Source organism: Macaca thibetana, chromosome 8, assembly GCF_024542745.1.
Source record: "Macaca thibetana thibetana isolate TM-01 chromosome 8, ASM2454274v1, whole genome shotgun sequence".
Classification (NCBI taxonomy): Eukaryota; Metazoa; Chordata; class Mammalia; order Primates; family Cercopithecidae; genus Macaca; species Macaca thibetana.
In genome coordinates this window covers 106,571,286-106,590,010 of record NC_065585.1, presented here as the reverse complement: position 1 = coordinate 106,590,010, position 18,725 = coordinate 106,571,286, and the positions used below count along the sequence as shown (strand labels likewise).

At 33.9% G+C, this 18,725-nt stretch overlaps 1 protein-coding gene across 2 annotated transcripts in view; it reads left to right on the top strand.

Moving 5' to 3' along the window:
• Window positions 1-18,725, top strand: part of KCNU1 (potassium calcium-activated channel subfamily U member 1) — a 162,347-nt gene that overhangs the window by 41,464 nt on the left and 102,158 nt on the right. Inside the window, exons 11-14 of one of the 2 annotated variants that reach the window (XM_050801679.1) lie at window positions 12,065-12,170; window positions 13,298-13,380; window positions 14,837-14,906; window positions 15,332-15,484. In XM_050801679.1, the coding sequence (XP_050657636.1) occupies window positions 12,065-12,170; window positions 13,298-13,380; window positions 14,837-14,906; window positions 15,332-15,484 (412 nt within the window). The remainder of the gene's footprint in view (window positions 1-12,064; window positions 12,171-13,297; window positions 13,381-14,836; window positions 14,907-15,331; window positions 15,485-18,725) is intronic. The other variant, XM_050801678.1, reaches the window with a different exon arrangement.

Here is an 18,725-nt window from a genome sequence, read left to right as displayed (position 1 = left end):
TAGGGTGCTGGAGGAAGAAAAGCCCATGCATGGTATTATGTCAGAATTTTGGTAACACTGTCACCAGCAATAATGTGGAAGACAGGAAATGTACCTAATGAAATTGTGAAGCTAAGAAGATTTCCCAAAGGAAGGTCATTTACTCTAGTTTAATCATGCATGCTAAGGTATTATAAAAAAAAAAAAAAAAAAAATTGAAGGAAAAAAACAAAGAAATTCTTTAGTTTTTGAGCAGAACTTAGAAGAAATACTGAAGGCCCAGAACAATCTCTCCAGATGGACAAAAAAGGAAAAAATGACCTCAGAGAAGAAAAAAATCAAATTTAGGGTGCAGTCTATAACATTTGACCTCAAGGTCAAAAATTGAATCAAGGATGCAACTGTAAGATCATTTGTTAAGATCTCAGAAAGATTTAAGGTGGTGACTTACAAAGGCTCTCAGTCAGGCAAAGGGGCTGCAAAGAAGCTAACAGACATCTGTCCTGGAAGCCTGACATTGTCAAAGTGGAGAGAGATCTGTCTGCAAGGAATCATGGATCTGACTTTTAAAGCATGACATGAACCTGAATTAGGTTTATAGAAACTACTCAATAGAATTCTGCTTTAAACAGAATTTTTCTGATAGCAGCCCTCCCAACTTGAAGTAAAAGGGAAAGAAATAGTTCAAAATGAAAAAAAAAAAAAAATAAGCTTCTGAGCCCAATTTAGCACACAAGAATCAGGCAGAGAAAGCTACTGAAGTATAAACATAGACCTTTTATTAAAGAAAGGGAATATGATGACTCAGGATCAGAGGACAGAGAAAATAATTATGGACAATAGATTAACTCGTGACCACAGAACTGGGCCATAATTGAGAAACATTCTCTACCCCTAATAATACATGCTCAGATTTCAGAATTTCTGTGGACTCGTGATTTCTCAGTGCCCTCCATTACAACCTCCACCACTTTTGATGGGGCTTGTCTATTGCAATTTTCCTGTCCCTGTTGGTGTCATCATGGTGAGTTGGCTGTTGGAGTCAGGGTATGCACTTCTGCATTCAGTTCACAGGTGTTCACATCAGGACCAGATGTGTTCAGGAGCCCCCAATCAGGTCTGGGCCTAATTTAGATGACAAGATCCAGGACTTTGAGCTGATTCTGTAAAGAGATGAGACTTTGGGAGGAAATGTGAGAATATTTTGTACAAGGGAGAGATGTGAATTCTTGTAGCCAGGATGCAGACTGTGGTAGTTTAATGATGGCTAATAGCAATTCCTCTTTATACATACAGATAGTCCCTGGTTCATGATGCTTTGACTTAAAACAATTTTGTTTTACTTTATGATGGTGCAAAAGCCATATGCATTCAGTAGAAACCATACTTTGTATACTCATACAACCATTTGGTTTTTCACTTTCAGTACAGTATTCAGTAAATAATATGAGATACTCAACGCTTTATTATAAATAGGCTTTGTGTTAGATATTTTGACCAAATGTAGGCTAATGTGAGTGTTCTGAGCATGTTTGAGGTAGGCCAGGCTAAGCAACGATGTTTGATAGGTTAGCTGTGTTCAAAGCATTTTAAAATTACCACGTTTTCAATTTATGATGAGTTTATAGGGATGTAGCTCCATCATAAGTTCAGGAGTGTCTGTATTCTGCTCCTCCTACCAAAAGTGGAGTCCTTTCTCCCTTCTCTTGAATCTGGGCTAGCCTTTTAACTCATTTCAACCGTAAGATATCGACACGTGACAGTATGCCAGTTATGCCAGCCCTTAAGACTCCTGATAACATCTGCTTTCAGTATCTTGGCATCTTGAAATATAACTATAAATAAATAAATGCACACATATCTATGTATGTATATATGTATCATACATACATATATTTGTATGATGCATATATATACATATATAATATATTGATAAATACATAAATACATACATATATGTATGCTACATATATACATACATAATATATGTATGATACATCTATACATACACATATATACATACATATATATATGTATGTATGATGGAGAATAAGGCCCATCCCACTGCCAGTCTTTCCAGCTAGCTCAGTCGAGGCAGCAGACATATAAATGATGCCATCTTGGATGTTCTAGACCACTAAAGCTCTCCTATAAAGGAAGTCAGTCCTATAAAGGACTCTAACAAAACCACAGGGAACAGAAGTGTCACCCCGCTGAGCCCAGTCAAAACAAGGAATACAAAAAATAATAACTTGTTATTTTAAGCTACAAAGTTCTTATGAGATTCTACACAAGAATACATAAATGATACCATATCATCATTTTCTTTCTTTGGTTACTTATTTATTGCTTGAACAAAGCAGTATCTAACATATTATTCTACGAAATATTATGAAAATAAAATATTAACTTATATTTCCATAAGTCAGACTGCTTAGTTGCACGCAAGAAAAACTATAGTTAAATTAAGCAGAAAAGAATATATAAATAGATATTACACAGCTCTTAAAACCACCAAAAGCCAGATAACTAGGCTTAGAGGCTACATAGCAAGGAGCAGTGATAATGTGATACCTCTTTCCTTGAGTAATTTGTTTTATGAGTGGGCACATAAATGTTGACTTCCTTGTCATTCTTTATGCTGACTGCATATGTACTATTTTTTACAAAATTTAAAAGATGAGAGCTTTCTAGGTTTGACAAAAGAAATCAGTTCTCAGATGAGAAGGTACAAGAAATCATGTATACTTCCATATACTTGAAATGTGAAAATCAAAACATAGGGATAAAGAGAGGCATGCATGTGAGTGTTGTCATAACAGAGGGGGCAGCTAATTCAGCAATTGTTAGGGGATGGGGCAGACCAGAGTATGCATTCCGAAGAAAGTACCATTAAGAAAGTATTTGGTTGGTGCAAAAGTAATTGTGGTTTTGCCATTAAGAGTAATGCAAAAACAGTATATAACCATAAGTTACACATCAAAAGTAAAATACTTACCATGAAGTGCTTATCCCTTCTTCCCTTTCCCCAGTCCTACTGCTCAGAGACAACTGCTTTCAGTTCTTTCAGACTTAATATTTCTTCAAATTTTAAGTCTAAATGTTACCACTTTTTTGATTCCTCGGTTATAGATGGTATTTATTAACCATCAGATTTGCAGATGAGAATTGTCAGCACTGTGCATCACTTCTATTGTTTCAGTATTATGATCTTAAATCTGTAGTTACATGATTAGTGTTTATATCATTGTGGCAAATAAATATTGTTCCTTGCAGATTCAAGTAAAAGTGTATAAAGATAACAGTATATTTCCTCAAAATTTTATTTTCAATCCTCAATGATTGTTTCATTTTATAATATGTTTATCATATATATCATATATAGTAAGTATATATAATAGAGGTACCATATGAGTGGCAATAAATATTTTCCAATTTCTCCAATATGTAATAATACAATAGGAGAAAAGTTGACTGAGAAATTTTAAGAGTTGCACATGGGTCATTGGACTATAGAAAAAAATATGCCAGAACGTTTATTCACTTCTAAAATAGCAAGGAAATAATTAATCTCCTTGTTTAAACCTTGTTGTTTTTTTGAGAAGGAGTTTTGCTCTTATTGCCCAGGCTGTAGTGCAATGGTGCGATCTCAGTTCACTGCAACCTCCGCCTCCCAGATTCAAGTGATTCTCCTGCCTCAGCCTCCCAAGTAGCTGGGATTACAGGTGTGCACCACCAGACCCAGCTAATTTTGTATTTTTAGTACAGACAGAATTTCACCATGTTGGCTGGACTGGTCTCGAACTCCTGACCTCAGGTGATCCACCGGCCTCTGCCTCCCAAAGTGCTGGGATTACAGGTGTGAGCCACCACGCCCAGTGCCTGTTTAAACTTTTTTAGACCAAAATGTAATTCAAAAACTCACTTAGAATTAAAATGATTATAAAATGAACACCCATGTAACTACCACTCAAGTCATTAAATAAAGTAGTGCCTCCTTATCTGCAGTTTCATTGAGCACAATTTCAGTTATATATGGTCAGTCGTGTTCTAAAACTTAGTGAGTACAGTACAATATGGTATTTTGAAAGAGAGACTGCTTTCACATACATTTTGTTACAGCATATTGTTATAATTATTCTATTTCATTATTACTTGTTATTGTTAATGCCATACTGTACCTAATTTATAAATTAAATGTTATTATAGGTATGTGTATATAGGAAAAACAGTACTGTATATACAGGGTTTGGTACTATCTGTGGTTTCAGGCATCCCCTGGGGATCTTGGAATGTATCCCCCTCGGATAAGGATGGATTACTATATTCCATAGGTAGCACACCAACACAACCCTCTGCAACTGAAGCTCCATCTTTACTTCCTAGAAGTAACTACAGTTCGAACATTATATCTTATTATTTTTTGTTTATCTTCTATGTTTATTTAGAATATTATTTGCCTTTTCCTGTTTTCTTAAACTTTTTAAATGGAATATAAATTTCTTTACCTCATTGTTATGTTTGTGAGATTTATCCATATTGCAACTGGAAATAGTTGTATAATACTTATTTTTATTGCTGTGTAGACAGTATTCTATGAATACACCATGATTTTTCTTAATCCATTCAACCATTGGTGGCATTTCTCCCCTATACTTTGGCTATTATAAAGAATGGTGCGGTGCAAATTTTTGTATATGTATGTTGATGCCCAAAAATGTAATTGTAGGGTAATAAAGTTTAAATATTTTTCTTAGGTAGAACTGTCAGTTGTACAAAATGATTTGAACAATCTGCACCGTACCAGTAGCCCTGAGAGTTCCTGGTGCCCTACATCCTACTAACACTGAAAGTGTAACTCCACACTTAGAAACAGCAGTCTTTTTAATTGTAGCCATTGGGTAGTACTTTATCAAGATGGTGGTCTTTCTTGTGGTTTTAACTAACATTTTTCTCACTACTAGTGAGGCCAAGCATCTTTTCATATCCATAAGCCAACTGGACTGCCTCATATTAAATGATGATCCATTTGTCTTGACCATTTTTATGCTGAATCGTTAGTCCTTTTTTATTTGCATGAGGTAATATGTGATTCAAGCCTTTGTCAGGTATATGCATGATTAAGCTTATTTCATGTTAAAAAAAATCTACAAACTTAAAGTTTTATGACAAATTTCATTAAATTTGCCCTAACATTTAACCTTTTGTTATATTTATCTCTTCTTGCACCTCTGCTCTTCCTTCCTATTGTAATGATTTTCTTCATGCCAAAAAGTAAAAAAAAAAAAAATTGGTATGAGTTTAAGGGGTACGAGTGCAGTTTTGTTACGTGGAAAGATGTGCAGTGGAGAAGTCTGGGCTTTTAGTGTAACCATCGCCTGAATAATTTATATTGTACCCATTAAGTAATTTTTCATCTCCCAACCCCCAAATTTTTAAATTTTCCTTAAATGCAGATCTACCAGTGACTAACTCTGTTGGGTGTTGTTTGTTTTTTTTTAAGTGTAAAGATGTCTTTTTTTTTCATTCTTGAAGGACAATTTCACTGATACAGAGTTACAAACTGGCAGTTTATTTACTTAAGAACCACGAAATCTTATTCCACTTATTTCTGACTTCTGTTGTTACTATTAAGAAGTCTGTTGAATTACCTTGTTAAAAGAGCTATCTTTTTTAAAGGTCATACATTTTACTTAATATGGATGTATGTTATACTTTTCCTATGATGTGTATAGGTTTGAATTTCTATCAATTTACCACAGTTAGGATGCATAGATCTCCCTGAGTCTCTGGATTGGTGTCTTTGATCATTTCTGGAGGATTCTCAATTACTTTAATTATATCTTCAAATGTTGCTTGTGTCACCTTTTTGTTTCTCCTTTTCTTCCAGGATTCCAATTACAGTTAACTCTGCTAGCCTTTTTCTTTTTTATTGTTCCAGTTATATGTCCTGATTTTTTTTTTTTTTTTTTTTTTTTTTTTTTTTTGAGACAGGGTCTTGCTCTGTTGCCCAGGCTGGAGTGCACTGGTGTGATCTTGGCTAACTGCAACCTCTGCCTCCCGGGTTCAAGCAATTCTCCTGCCTCAGCCTCCAAAGAAGCTGGGATAATAGGTGCCCGCCACCACACCTGGCTAATTTTTATATTGTTAGTAGAGATGGGGTTTCACCATGTTGGCCAGGCTGGTCTCTAACTCCTGACCTCAAGTGACCTGCCCACATTGGCCTCCCAAAGTGCTGGGAGTACAGGTGTGAGCCACTGTGCTAGGCCATATGACCTGAATTTCTTACCCTCTTTTGAACTTATCTCCTCCCTTTTTATATCTCTGTGTTGCATTCTGGATAATTTGTTTTGACCTAGATTCCAGAACCTTAGCTCTTTTTGTGTGTTTAATCTACTTATAAACCCATCCATTAAGTTTTCAATTTCAGTTATTATATTATTCAGTTCTAGAATTTACATTTGATTCTTTTTTTAAAAAATTAACTTTTATTTTGATTTCAGGGGCACATATGAAGGTTTGTTATATAGGTAAACTTGTGTCATGAGGGTTTGTTGTACCAGGTATTAACCCCAGTACCCATTAGTTATTTTTGATTATTTATCAAACTGTCCTGTTTTTATTTTTACTTCTTGCATTTCTACCTTACCTTTTGTGTATTTCAACAAAATAAGCATAAATATGCTGTAGCTAGTGTCCAATAATTGAATGCCTCACATCTTTGATTTTACTGACTGTGGCTTCTGCTGCATGTTACACACACTGTCTTGTTTTCTTTCTTTCTTGTTTATGTGCCTATTGTCTTACATTACGCACTGATTCCTGTATTGCACAATTACACATGGAAACATTGTTAACTTAGAAAGATGATGTTACCTTCCTCAAGAGAGTATGTTTCTTTACTTCTTTGAAACACAACAGGGCACTTCTGCCTCAGGACCATCTTAATCCAAGCTCAACGCTTGAAACTCTCTGTACTTCCCAGGTGACAAACTCAGGATGACAGCCCATTTATAAGCGAGTCTATTCAATTTTACCCTTCTTCTTTGCTTCTGTGCTTTTGTTATGCCAGTTTTTATTTTGGAAAAGATATCAAACCCTTCATTTTGTATGTCAGGTGAACTGCACTTTTTTGTCCTTTGACTTGTGTGACCACCAAATGTTATCTCAGATTGGTAGCTGCTTCTTCTGAATTATAAAATGCCTTCAGGGGAAGAAAATTGGACCTAACCCCCTGGTTATTGATTTCTCTCAGGTTTTGGCCTGATAACTCTTCATTGTTTGCTTGTATCATTGATGACTTCTTAGCAGACATTTTTAATATTTCATCCAGTTTTTTTATATATCCTCAGAAGGGAGTTGGCTGAAGTTACCTAACTTATTATTCTTGAAAGTAGAAGCTCTCAGTTCTGTTAATATTGTAATGTATGCAAACATAAGCAGAGCTCTCACTTTTCCACATATGTTGATGGTCATGTGTCACATATTGAATCCAAAGTGTTCTAAGGAAAAGGGGGAAGTTTCACTCATAAGGACTGATAATTTCAGAGTATTTGAAAAATATTGTAATTGATAGTGGGCCTGATAATAAAGTTGTATTGAGTCCATTGTACCATTGTAGAGACTTGGCTTTAAGGAAGGTAATTTTCTCTGTGTCAGTTCTGATTGTTGGAGTACTTTGAGTAGAGGGATGACATGATTCTTCATCAATTATGAGAACTGCAAATTTCTTCTTCAGGTTTGTAATTTGCCTTTTTACTGAATACTGTGTGTTTTTCATATTTAAAAGTTTTTAATATTATCTCAAAGATAGAATAATTTATATTATATTAAATCACCTCTTGTTTTTTGTTTAGAAAATCTTTCCCTATCCCAGTGTTTACAACATGTTGAACTACATTTCCTACTAGGATTTAGTTTTCTTCTTTGAGTGTTAGAAAATCAGGATTAGATTTATTACAATTCTTAGTCATAACATTCATAATTGGTTTACACATAAGCCCATTTTGGTTATTTATGTTACTAGTTCTTTTTAATAATGTTGTAAGCACCAATGTGTGAACTCACTGCCAAGGTGAAACGTAGGACAATAATCTATATCTAACCGTATAATCTTCCCCATATTTCAACCTATGGCTAGTTTTTTAAAATATCACTACCATTCTTTCTTTCTCCTATGTTTTATTACATCTATATTCACATCTAAAGTGTGCATATTACTTTAGACATGTTTAACTTTATAGAAGGAACACCATACCAATGTAATCTTTGGGGTTTTATTCAGTTTATATTATGTTAGTAAGATGCTTTCGTATCTTTGAGTGTTGCTGTAATTAATTGGTTGTTCTTGTTAGTGATATTCATTTTCCTCAGTTCCACTCTTCTTTTGGTGTGATTGGGGTTATTTCTGTATTTTGCAATTGGAAATAGTTTTGTTATTAACATGCTTGTATATGGCTCCTTATGGACACATGAAATAGTGTCTCTGTGTGCATGTTTGTGTGCATTTGTGCTGGTACATGTGTGTGCTTAATAGTGTCAAGTATGTGAATATTCATTTTTAGGCCATTAATCATTTTTTCCAAGTCTTCGAACCATTTTGCAAGCCTATCAGGAATGTGTAAGAGACTTCATATATATATATATACACACACACACACATACACACACACACATTCTTCTCATATATACGTGTATATATACATTCTTCATATATATACACACACACATATATATACATTCTTTCCAACAACTGATATGGTTATATGTTTTAATCTTTGCAATAAAATCAATGTAAAATGGAACCTTCTTGTGGTTTTGATTTCTATGCCCTTTAGCTCTACAGATGTGGAGCTTCACCATGTTTACTAGCCACACATCTTTTCTCTTTCCGTGACATACTCATTCATGTGTTTTGCCTATTTACTTTTTTTACTTAACTATTTTGTGTGGTTTTTGATATTTAATTTTAGGAATGTGTAATATATTATTTGCAATAATTCTTCATCAGTTGTGGGAACTGCAATTTCTTCTTTCAGTTTATAATTTGCCTTATTACTGAATATTACATATCTTCTGATGCTTAAAAGTTTTTAATATTATTATAGTCAAATATTGAATGTTTTCTATTACGTTAAAGCACTTACTGTTTTTTGTTTAGAAACTCCCTATTACATTGCTTAAAATATGTTGAACTACATTTCCTACCAATAATTTAAAATTTTTGTTTTTGTCATTTATGTCTCTAATTCATTTAGAATTTTTTATAGAGTAAGATACATGTAGAAAGTTTTTACCTTATTCCATATGGATATAACTATTTTACCAGTGCCAGTTATTGAACAAACCCTTCCCTCTCCTCACTGATCTGGCATGTGACCACTGTGAGTAATGTACTTTCTATTTTAAAGAGAAATTTTATATATTAATCTTGTAATTAATTTTGTATGTTAATCATATCTAATCACATAAATTTTATTTTTTTCTGTAGTAATATTAGGGATTTCCATGTAAATAATTATATATATAATTAATTGTATAATTATTTATATTTGTGTAATTATAATTATTTGCATTAAACCAATTTATGTTTATTATCTTTATAATAAAATAAATTTAAATCAAGATTTATAAATCTGTATAAATCTTTATCAATTTTTCTATTACTGCATTAATACTACACTCTTTTAATTACTAAATCTTTATAACTAGTTCTATCTATCCCTAGAGCAAGTCTTTTAACCTTTTATTTTGTTTTTTTATAGTAGACAAGCTTTACCTGGCCCTTTATATTTTATATAAATTTTTAAATTATTTTATCACGTGTATTATTTTATTATGAAAAACTGCAGAAATGTAATGTGAATCTAATTGAAACTTTAGATGCAGCATTGACTGCTTTATGCTACAAACTTTTTCCAACTTTTACTATACTGGGGTTATTCATTTATTTAGTTCTCATTTAGTACCCCTTAATAATACGGTATAGTTTCCCAGGTAGAGAGCTTACTAACTTTTATTTCTAGGTACTTGGTATTTTCTGATATTAGTTAAAGTAATATCTTCCAGTTGGGTTTACTAGTTGTTTGCTCTTAGTACAGGAAAAACAATTAAATTTTGTATATTAGTCTTATATCTAACCACATAAATTTTATTTTTTTCTATAGTAATATTAGGGGTTTCCATGTAAATAATTATATTTATATTATTTATATTTGTATAAGTATACTTATAATTATTTACATTAAAACAATTTATTTTTATTTTATCTTTTAATAAAATAAAATAAATATTAATCCAGATTTATAAATAAAATAATTATTTATAATAAAATAAACATAAATTGTACACATAAGGATTGGAAAGAAGGAAATAAACTATTTGTCTGAAATAATATAATTATTGCTGAGACAGCAAATACAATGTTGAAAAAGAGCAGTGATGATATCTCTACTTCTCTTTTTTAAAAGCACCTTTAATATTTTTTCATTAAAGATATCTTTTTTATTTTAAGGATATTTGTTGGGTTAAAAATATTATCTTCTATTTCTAATATACCACGAATTGTATTTCTTAACTCTGAAGAACTATTTCTGTCAATTTGTTTCTGCATCTGAGGTGATTATATAATTGTTGTTTTTTAATTTGTTAATGTGGTCATCTCACCGATATTTTTGATAACATAATTATTTTGTCTTTTTTAGTATTGGTTAGGAACTATTTCCTATTTTTACTTTAAAAGGCTTTGTATAAAAATGAGATTATGTGTTGCTTTAAAGTATGGTAGAAGTTAAATGTGGAAACCATGTAGAACTAGTGGTTTTCTACATTTTATTTGATGGGGGTGTGTGTGTGTTTGGGTGTGTAGGTTTGTGTGTGTGTGTGTGTGTGTGTGTGTGTGCATGTGTTTGTTGTGTTTTGAGAGATTTTAAGCCACAGTTTCAATTTCTTTAACAGCTATAGAGCTATTTAGGCTTTTTATTTCTTCTAGGGTTAGTTCTGGTAAGATATACTTTCAAGTAATTTGTTCATTTTGTCTAAGTTTTCAGAGCTGTTGACATTTAGTTATTTGCTGTCTACTTTTATTTTTTAGATCTACTTTATGTATTATATCTTCTTTATTCAATATTTGCATCATTTTTGTCTTTTATTTTTTCTCCATTAACTTTTCAAAACTTTTGCCTATTATGCTAGGTTATTTTTCAAAGAACTAACTTTTGATGTGTATCTTCTCTATTTTATCTTTTCGTTCCTTTTTCATTGTTTCTTATTCTTGTTTTTATCATTTCTTTTATTCTTATTTCCTTGATCCTATGCTAATATGTCTCCAAAACTATAAATTATTCCTAAAGCATTGCTGTTGTTGTATCCCAAAGCATACATATTTAATATTTTCAACATATTTCTAAGAATAATGATAAAGAATTGTTGCAATTTATTCTAAGCCCATAAAATTTTTAGCAGTCTATTTTTTTTAATTCCTAAATCTAAAAACTATTTTTATTTGTGTTTTGGTTAACTTCTAAGTTCATTGTATTGTGATCAAAGATCATTATACATAATAACTATGTTTTTGTAATGTGTTGAGGCTTTCATTTTCTGTCAAGTAAAGTATCATTTTGATAAATATTTGTGTGTTCTTTATAAAAATTAGTTCCTCTAAATGTTATTTGCAGAATTTATAAATATTAAACATGTGTGTTCAAAATCCATGATGATTGTTTTCTGCTTGCTCTATCAATAGTTTAAAAAGATATGTCAAAATTTCTCATGACACTGGCAGATTCATCAATTTCTCTTTCTAGTTTTTTTCATATTTGCTTCCTATATTTAAAAGCCATTTTATTAAATGTATAGTTGTTTAAAATGTTATGCCTGTTTCAGTAATTCAATTTTTTAAACTAAATAGTGAACCTCTCCATCCTTAGTAATTACATTTTTTAAAAAAATAGCATTAACTTGATTTGTATTTTTTCATATCACTATGAGGGATTCTACTAAATGCACCAAATAAGTTATAAAAACCTCTAAACGCAGAATCAGTCATCTTTTTTACCTCATTGCTGCCACATTCTTTTTTGTCGAGGAGCCCTCCTTCTTTGGAACTTGAAACCATATTTAAATGCTACTTGGCCTACACAACATTCATTTCTGGATCTGCAATGAAGTGGGAGGATCTGAGGCGAGTTGCGGTAAGATCTAGTTGTTTTAGTTCCTTGTAGTTTTCCTAAGTTGCAACAATTAAAATTACAAGATATATTGCTTTTGGAAAAGATATTATTTCAGCTTCTTTAACTGGAGGAAAATATAACTTCCTCAGCTTTAGAAACAATTGTAAAGGAAGTGTAGTAATTGACCTCCAAATCTGATTTCACAAATGTCAAGCAGACCTCACTGTTTGCCAACATTTATATTTAAATTATTTATTTCACAAAATTCTCTATCTAAATCAGTTTTATTTTATCAGCCTAAGAGGTCTGTAAAAGGTATGGATAGCAAGGTGTGTTTGATCTTACCACACAAATAGAATTCTTACCAGAAGGCAGATCTCTGAGTCTGTCAGCTTTAATCAACTTCTCCTCCTAAATGCATGAATATGCTTTCCAATAGGAAAAACATAAAGAAAAATAGTAGAAATCTCATTAAAGTTGTGACTAAAAATAATGAGCAACAGCCAACCCTCTAGACAGGTTTGGCTTAAGATCAAAGGCAGCTTCCTGTCATGTTCTTAGTCTCGGAGAATCAACAAACAGAAAAGTTTCTGTTTAAAGCCAAGATCTATAGAGTAAACATGAAGAATTGACAGACCCAGAAAAATCTTTCTCTTTCCTGTAATTTAGTACTGTAAGAGCCACTTCAGTAATTTTCTAGAACTTTGAAATTCACACGCCACCAATATTGAATAACTGTTTACTTTGAGCCAAGTGGACTCCCAGTTCCTCTGTTCTTTACTGTCCTGAAAGACAAATAAATACACAGGCAGTTGCTTATAAAGGTCTTATGGCTTATCACTAGGCATCAAACAATGATGATGGATGGTAGGAAAAATATAACTTTGTATTTTACCCACTTGAAAGCAATCTTTTACCTACGTCAGAGACCCTGTGCCCTGGCCCATCAGCTGCAACCCTTGCCTTTTGCGGCATTTGCAGGACAGCAATCCTGATGTAAAAGACATCCTCATTACAACTCATTCCCAAGTGTGTCCTCTTTTTTGTTAGCAATTTTATTACAAAATTCTAAGAAAACCCAAAAGGGGAAGACCAGAGCATTTCCCACATAATTAACACCATGGCTCCTGTCCAATCTTGAAGGGTAGGTGGAATCTGCAGAGGCATGCCTGATTATAGCCAACCCTTTGTGCAGTGATTCCCATGCTGAAGATATTTCCAACATTATGAGGTAAGAATCTGGTATTGTATTTTGTATGCTGTAATGATTATTTTTTTCTATCTCTCTTAAATTAATGCCTGGTACATAAGCATAAACAGGAGAAAATGCCATCTATCATATCACTAGATTCATCGTATTCCAAGGTTCTGCCTACTTTTTGCCCCCTCCCCAAGACTGTGCAGACAGTTGCAAAGGAAAATGAAAATAGAGCATCCTGAGTGTGAATGTGCTTCTCCATATAATTCCCTGAAGTTTCATATGTATAGTAGCCATCTGAATTTAAGAAGCAAGCATACAAATAACTGATTATTGTTCAGATAGCACCATTATAACTAATATCCTCTCCTCAAAAATAAAGATGCAATTTTATCCCTGTTAGTACACTTTATTTATTGGGATTTTTCTCTAGTAGCTATGGTGAAAGATTATGTATGGTCCGATATGATGTACTTTTTGACCATCAGTAAGTATTTTCCTTCATTTTTTTTTTCTTTTCTGTCTTTTTTTTTTTTTTTTTTTTTTTGAGACAGAGTCTCACTCTTTGTTGCCCAGTTGCCCATGCTGGAGGGCAGTGGTGTGATCTCGGCTCACTGCAACTTCCACCTCCCGCGTGCAAGCAGTTCTCCTGCCTCAGCCTCCCAAGTAGCTGGGATTACAGGCATGTGCCATCACACCAGGCTAATTCTGTATTTTTAGTAGAGATGGAGTTTTACCATGTTGGTCAGGCTGGTCTCGAACTCCTGAGCTCAGGTGATCCACCCACCTCAACCTCCCAGAGTGCTCGGATTACAGGCTGAGCCACCACGCCTGGCCTGACCATCGGTGAGTATTTTCAAGATGTTATCATGTTGAACTGTGAACTCCGAGCAAGAATGTAACTTGTGATAACAAAGCTCTAACTGTGATTATGATGGCAATGGCATTTTGGCTAATCCAGATGAACTTCCAATCTCCAGAGTAAAATAAATACACATAGCTGAAGGTGACATTATATATAGCAAGAAACAGCTGAAAATTTGTACCATGCATAATACAGTAAATATGAGGTAGATCTTAGTTTCTTAATTTGTAAAATGAGGAAGTTGAATTAGACAGTCTATGAGCTATTTCAAGCTATAGACAACTATCAAATTTCTATTTTTACCTGTAATAATTAGGTTTGGGTTTGAAGGCTAAAACATGAAACTGTTGATTTCCTCCTCAAGAATTGGTCTCAGAAGAACACAGTCTTCTAATACCAAGAGATAATCATTCCATAGACTTGGTTGGCAAAGTTATGAAAACAATGACGCTTTTCTGTGTAGGCTACTAAAAACATTTTTCGAAAACAGCATAACAATAAACTTTATTGTATGCCAAGTTTTTCTACGCTTACCTACATATCAGTTTAAATCTGAATTAAATTATATTACAAAGCCTTTTGGCTATGACACATGACTAATGAGAATGTTTGGGGTTTATATAGGGTGCTCTCTATCAAGAACTATGACTCTACCACCAGAATCATCATACAGATACTGCAATCCCATAACAAGGTATAGTAACATTCTAGCGTATTCAGTCTCCTCCTTTTATCTGTATAGCTAGACTAACTTTTTTATTTTCTAATGGATGTGTAAATAAAAAGTTTTTGCTAATCACAGGTAAAATTTGGAGTTTCATTAAGATGGATAATCACTCAACAATGTAAACTGGGGGCAGAATTAGAGGTTTAAGCCATTTGACCTAATTTTGCAACTCTAGCTATTTTTGTTTCAAAAAATGAGAGCCATTGACCACTAACCACTTTCAAATGCTGAATTTGTTCTTATCATTTTCATTGACCTGGGCACCACTTTTATGTGCAAAAATAAAGAATATATGACTGCAAGAAAATTTTAAAAGAAAGACATCCATCCACAAGAGCTTTCTTGAGGTGTGTTTATTCCTAATACTTGACCTGCTTTGTGCTATGGAACAGGTTTATCTGCCAAAGATTCCCAGCTGGGACTGGGATGCCGGAGACAACATCATTTGCTTTGCTGAATTAAAGCTTGGGTTTATCGCCCAAGGCTGTTTGGTGCCAGGCTTGTGTACCTTCCTAACATCTCTATTTGTGGAGCAAAACAGAAAGGTAACCTTGTAAATTAATGTCAATTCTTGGCTCTGTCCCCATGTCCTACATATTAAGATCAGAAATAGAAAAAAAATTTGAGAAAAGCATCAAGGCCCCAAGAAATGAGATTTGACTTCTGCTTGAGCTGGGAAAGGATTAAAAGATCTGGATTTAAAAGTCCCAGGTACCACACTGACCTTGAAGAAATCATTTATTTTATTCCTGCCTAAGAATATTTATCTACAAAACAGAAAAATTATAACTCTGCTTCCTACCTACGGTCCAGTATGTTTTAAATCAAAGTACATTCATCAAGGTAGAAGCATTGAGTTATTGAAGGCGAAAATATAAATAAAGGTTATATTATTAATGAAGGATTCATATATTTCAATATAAATTAAATCCAAAATAATTGGTATAATAATAATTATATTCATCAAATAGAAATAATGATCAAATAGTAATTCAAATCTAATTTTTCCAGGTTGTTTTAGGGAGAATTCCATGCAGGAATAATAACAGTAACCACATAATAAGTGCCTACTGTCTTGTGTTTCCCCTCAATAATATGTTCAGTTAGTAACCCAGCAGTGAGTTGGTGAAGCTAACTAACTTGATCATACAGTAAGTTAGTGAGCCACAGAGCTAGGACTGTCTGATGCACAGTGTTGTTACCATAGTGCTCTATGTCTCTGGTGTTATTTCCACACAATGTCTCACATCAAGATTTTTGATATTTTTGTCTGAGACAAAGTAAGGGGCTAAAAGTGACTCTTGGGATAAATTTTTGTAGCACAAAAGGTGGTCTTCCAAATATCATTTCCATGAAATGCTCCAGCCAAGGCGTGCTAGCCCTTGGCTGGTCCTGGTCTTCCTTTTCTAAAGCTCTTGCAGAGAATGACCTTACTGTCTGTTTAATTCTGAGTCCATGCTTGCCTTTCATACACTTGACTTCCCTCCTGACCTCTCTTTGCTTGCTCTTTCCTCTGTTCTCTTTTTCCCGTGTTCAGTACAAATGTTTGCATCTTTTTCTGTTTCTTCCCTGGTGCTATTTAAGGAAAAGCAAAAGAAGTAAGAGGTGCTCTGGCCAGCTGTATGCTAACTGCAACAAATGGAAAGCTTCTGTAATTCCTTCTGTGAATGTAAAGAGATATAATATACAGATGTAAAGAAATAGCAGTCAGGGTGGAGGGAATGAGCCTTCATGCAGCTACAACACACAAGCTTTCACTTTCATGTAGTGTTCACTGTATACAACCTAGAAAATGGTTTATAAGGACATTGTCTTTGTGTTGCATATTTAGAAAGTAGCAGAGAACTTCAATATTTCTTATGATTATTGCGCTTTCAATCTCCATGGCTGGAGAAAGTAAATGGAAATAAATGGAATGTGAACTCTATATGAAGACTTATTCTCCTTCATGAAACTATAGAAGATAGAGATATAAAAACATACTATTGTATTTTTCTTATTTAAAGAGTTGTGGCCAGGTATGGTGGCTCATGCCTGTAATCCCAACAGTTTGTGAGGCTGAGGCTGGCAGATCACTTGAGCTCAGGAGTTTGAGACCAACCTTGTCAACATAGTGAAACCCTGTATCTACTAAAAATATTAAAAAAAAAAAAAAAGTTAGCCAGGCATGGTGGCATGAGCCTGTAGACCCAGCAACTGGGGAGGCTGAGGCAGGGGAGTTGCTTGAACCCAGGAGGTGGAGATTGCAGTGAGCTGAGATCATGCCACTCCACTCCAGCCTGGGCAACAGAGTGAGACTCTGTCTCAAAAAAATAAATAAATAAAATAAAAATAAGATCTAGAGTTGTAACCTCCCCACTGAGGATGATCACCTGTCATTATTTATACAAGATGGATTTTAGCTTACAGGAATTCAGAGATATTTGTGGTCTACTTAATGATTTTTTGAGTGAAGTCTGAAACCTACTTTCAGGAATCCTTACTGAACAGCATCAGGCAAGATGTGTGAAAGCTGCATTATTCTTTGGTACCTTAGGGTCTAAAACAAACTATCGACTTTGGTTTAATGGCTGGGACTCCAGAGTTTTATGACCGATTTCTCTCAGAGTAGGCCCTTACTTTCTCTGACTGTCAGTTTCTCTACCTATAAAATTAAAGTTATTAATCTCATAACTGGGTTTTTCCAAATATTGAGTTAATATTTGTAAAACTTCTGAGAACTCAGACTAAAGGCCTTGAATCAGTGCCATGTGTTTTAATTATATTGATCATATTGTGAGAAATTGTAGCTCGAAGAACATTTCCGGTTGGTCCTCGGTTCAGAGCATGGCCTTAAACTTAAATTTACATTAGATCTGATCCAACTGGCTTACTTGAGCACCCAGATTCTTCTATCCAAAATCCTCCTGTTTTCCTTTCTGATCTTTTTAAATCTATCTCAGGAAGTCTTCTCCATCCCCATGCTATCGTTTTTTACCTTCTTTCAAACATCAAAACATTTAGATTAGAAACACTAAGCCAATTTCTTTAGTTATTGGAAATTAGTGGTATGAACCACCTAATGATCAGAGCCCTCCTCATGAGAGGACTGTAAAAGTAGGAAAAGGCAAAAGATTCATTCAGCTGAATCTTGGTGGTGGAAGTAGGCACTGGATTGCCTGAAATAGTCTGTCCTTTTTAGTAGGGCAGAATTGTTTGTCTATGTGTTTGGTTTTGCTTTGCTTTTTGTCCCAAACTGCATGATGACCATCTGAAGAGAATTTCTGAACCAGTCATAACTCTCCACAGCAACAGTGCTCCTAAATGTTTAGAAATTCAAGATTTTCATCTGAGATTCTGGGCTTTAAGAAGACTGTCTTGCTATATCAGAACAGTGTGGTGGTGATTCTCTTGGCAGTAGGTGGAGAAGGATGAGGAGAGGGTCTTACACAAACGTCAGCCACAAGTTCCTAACAGCCTTTCTGTTGGGTTAAGTGCATTTAGCCGTTTTGAGATATCTTTCTCCTTTTTTTACATCTCCCATTTTTCTGGAAACCTACTGTTTGCCTTGATTTCTCCATTCTCTCTTCCATGCATCAGGATGGTCCTTCAAGTTCATTTGAACTTATGAAGGGTTCTGATACTAGACAGAAGCCATGAGTATTTTCTTCATTGAGGTATGTGGTTAGTAGAAAACTAAAATATTTTAAACCAATCTTGAATAGTCATATCCAGAGAGAGATAATTTAGATTCCACATTAACTTTCCCATCTGATTTTTACTAACTCAAAAGCTGAAATCAGGACT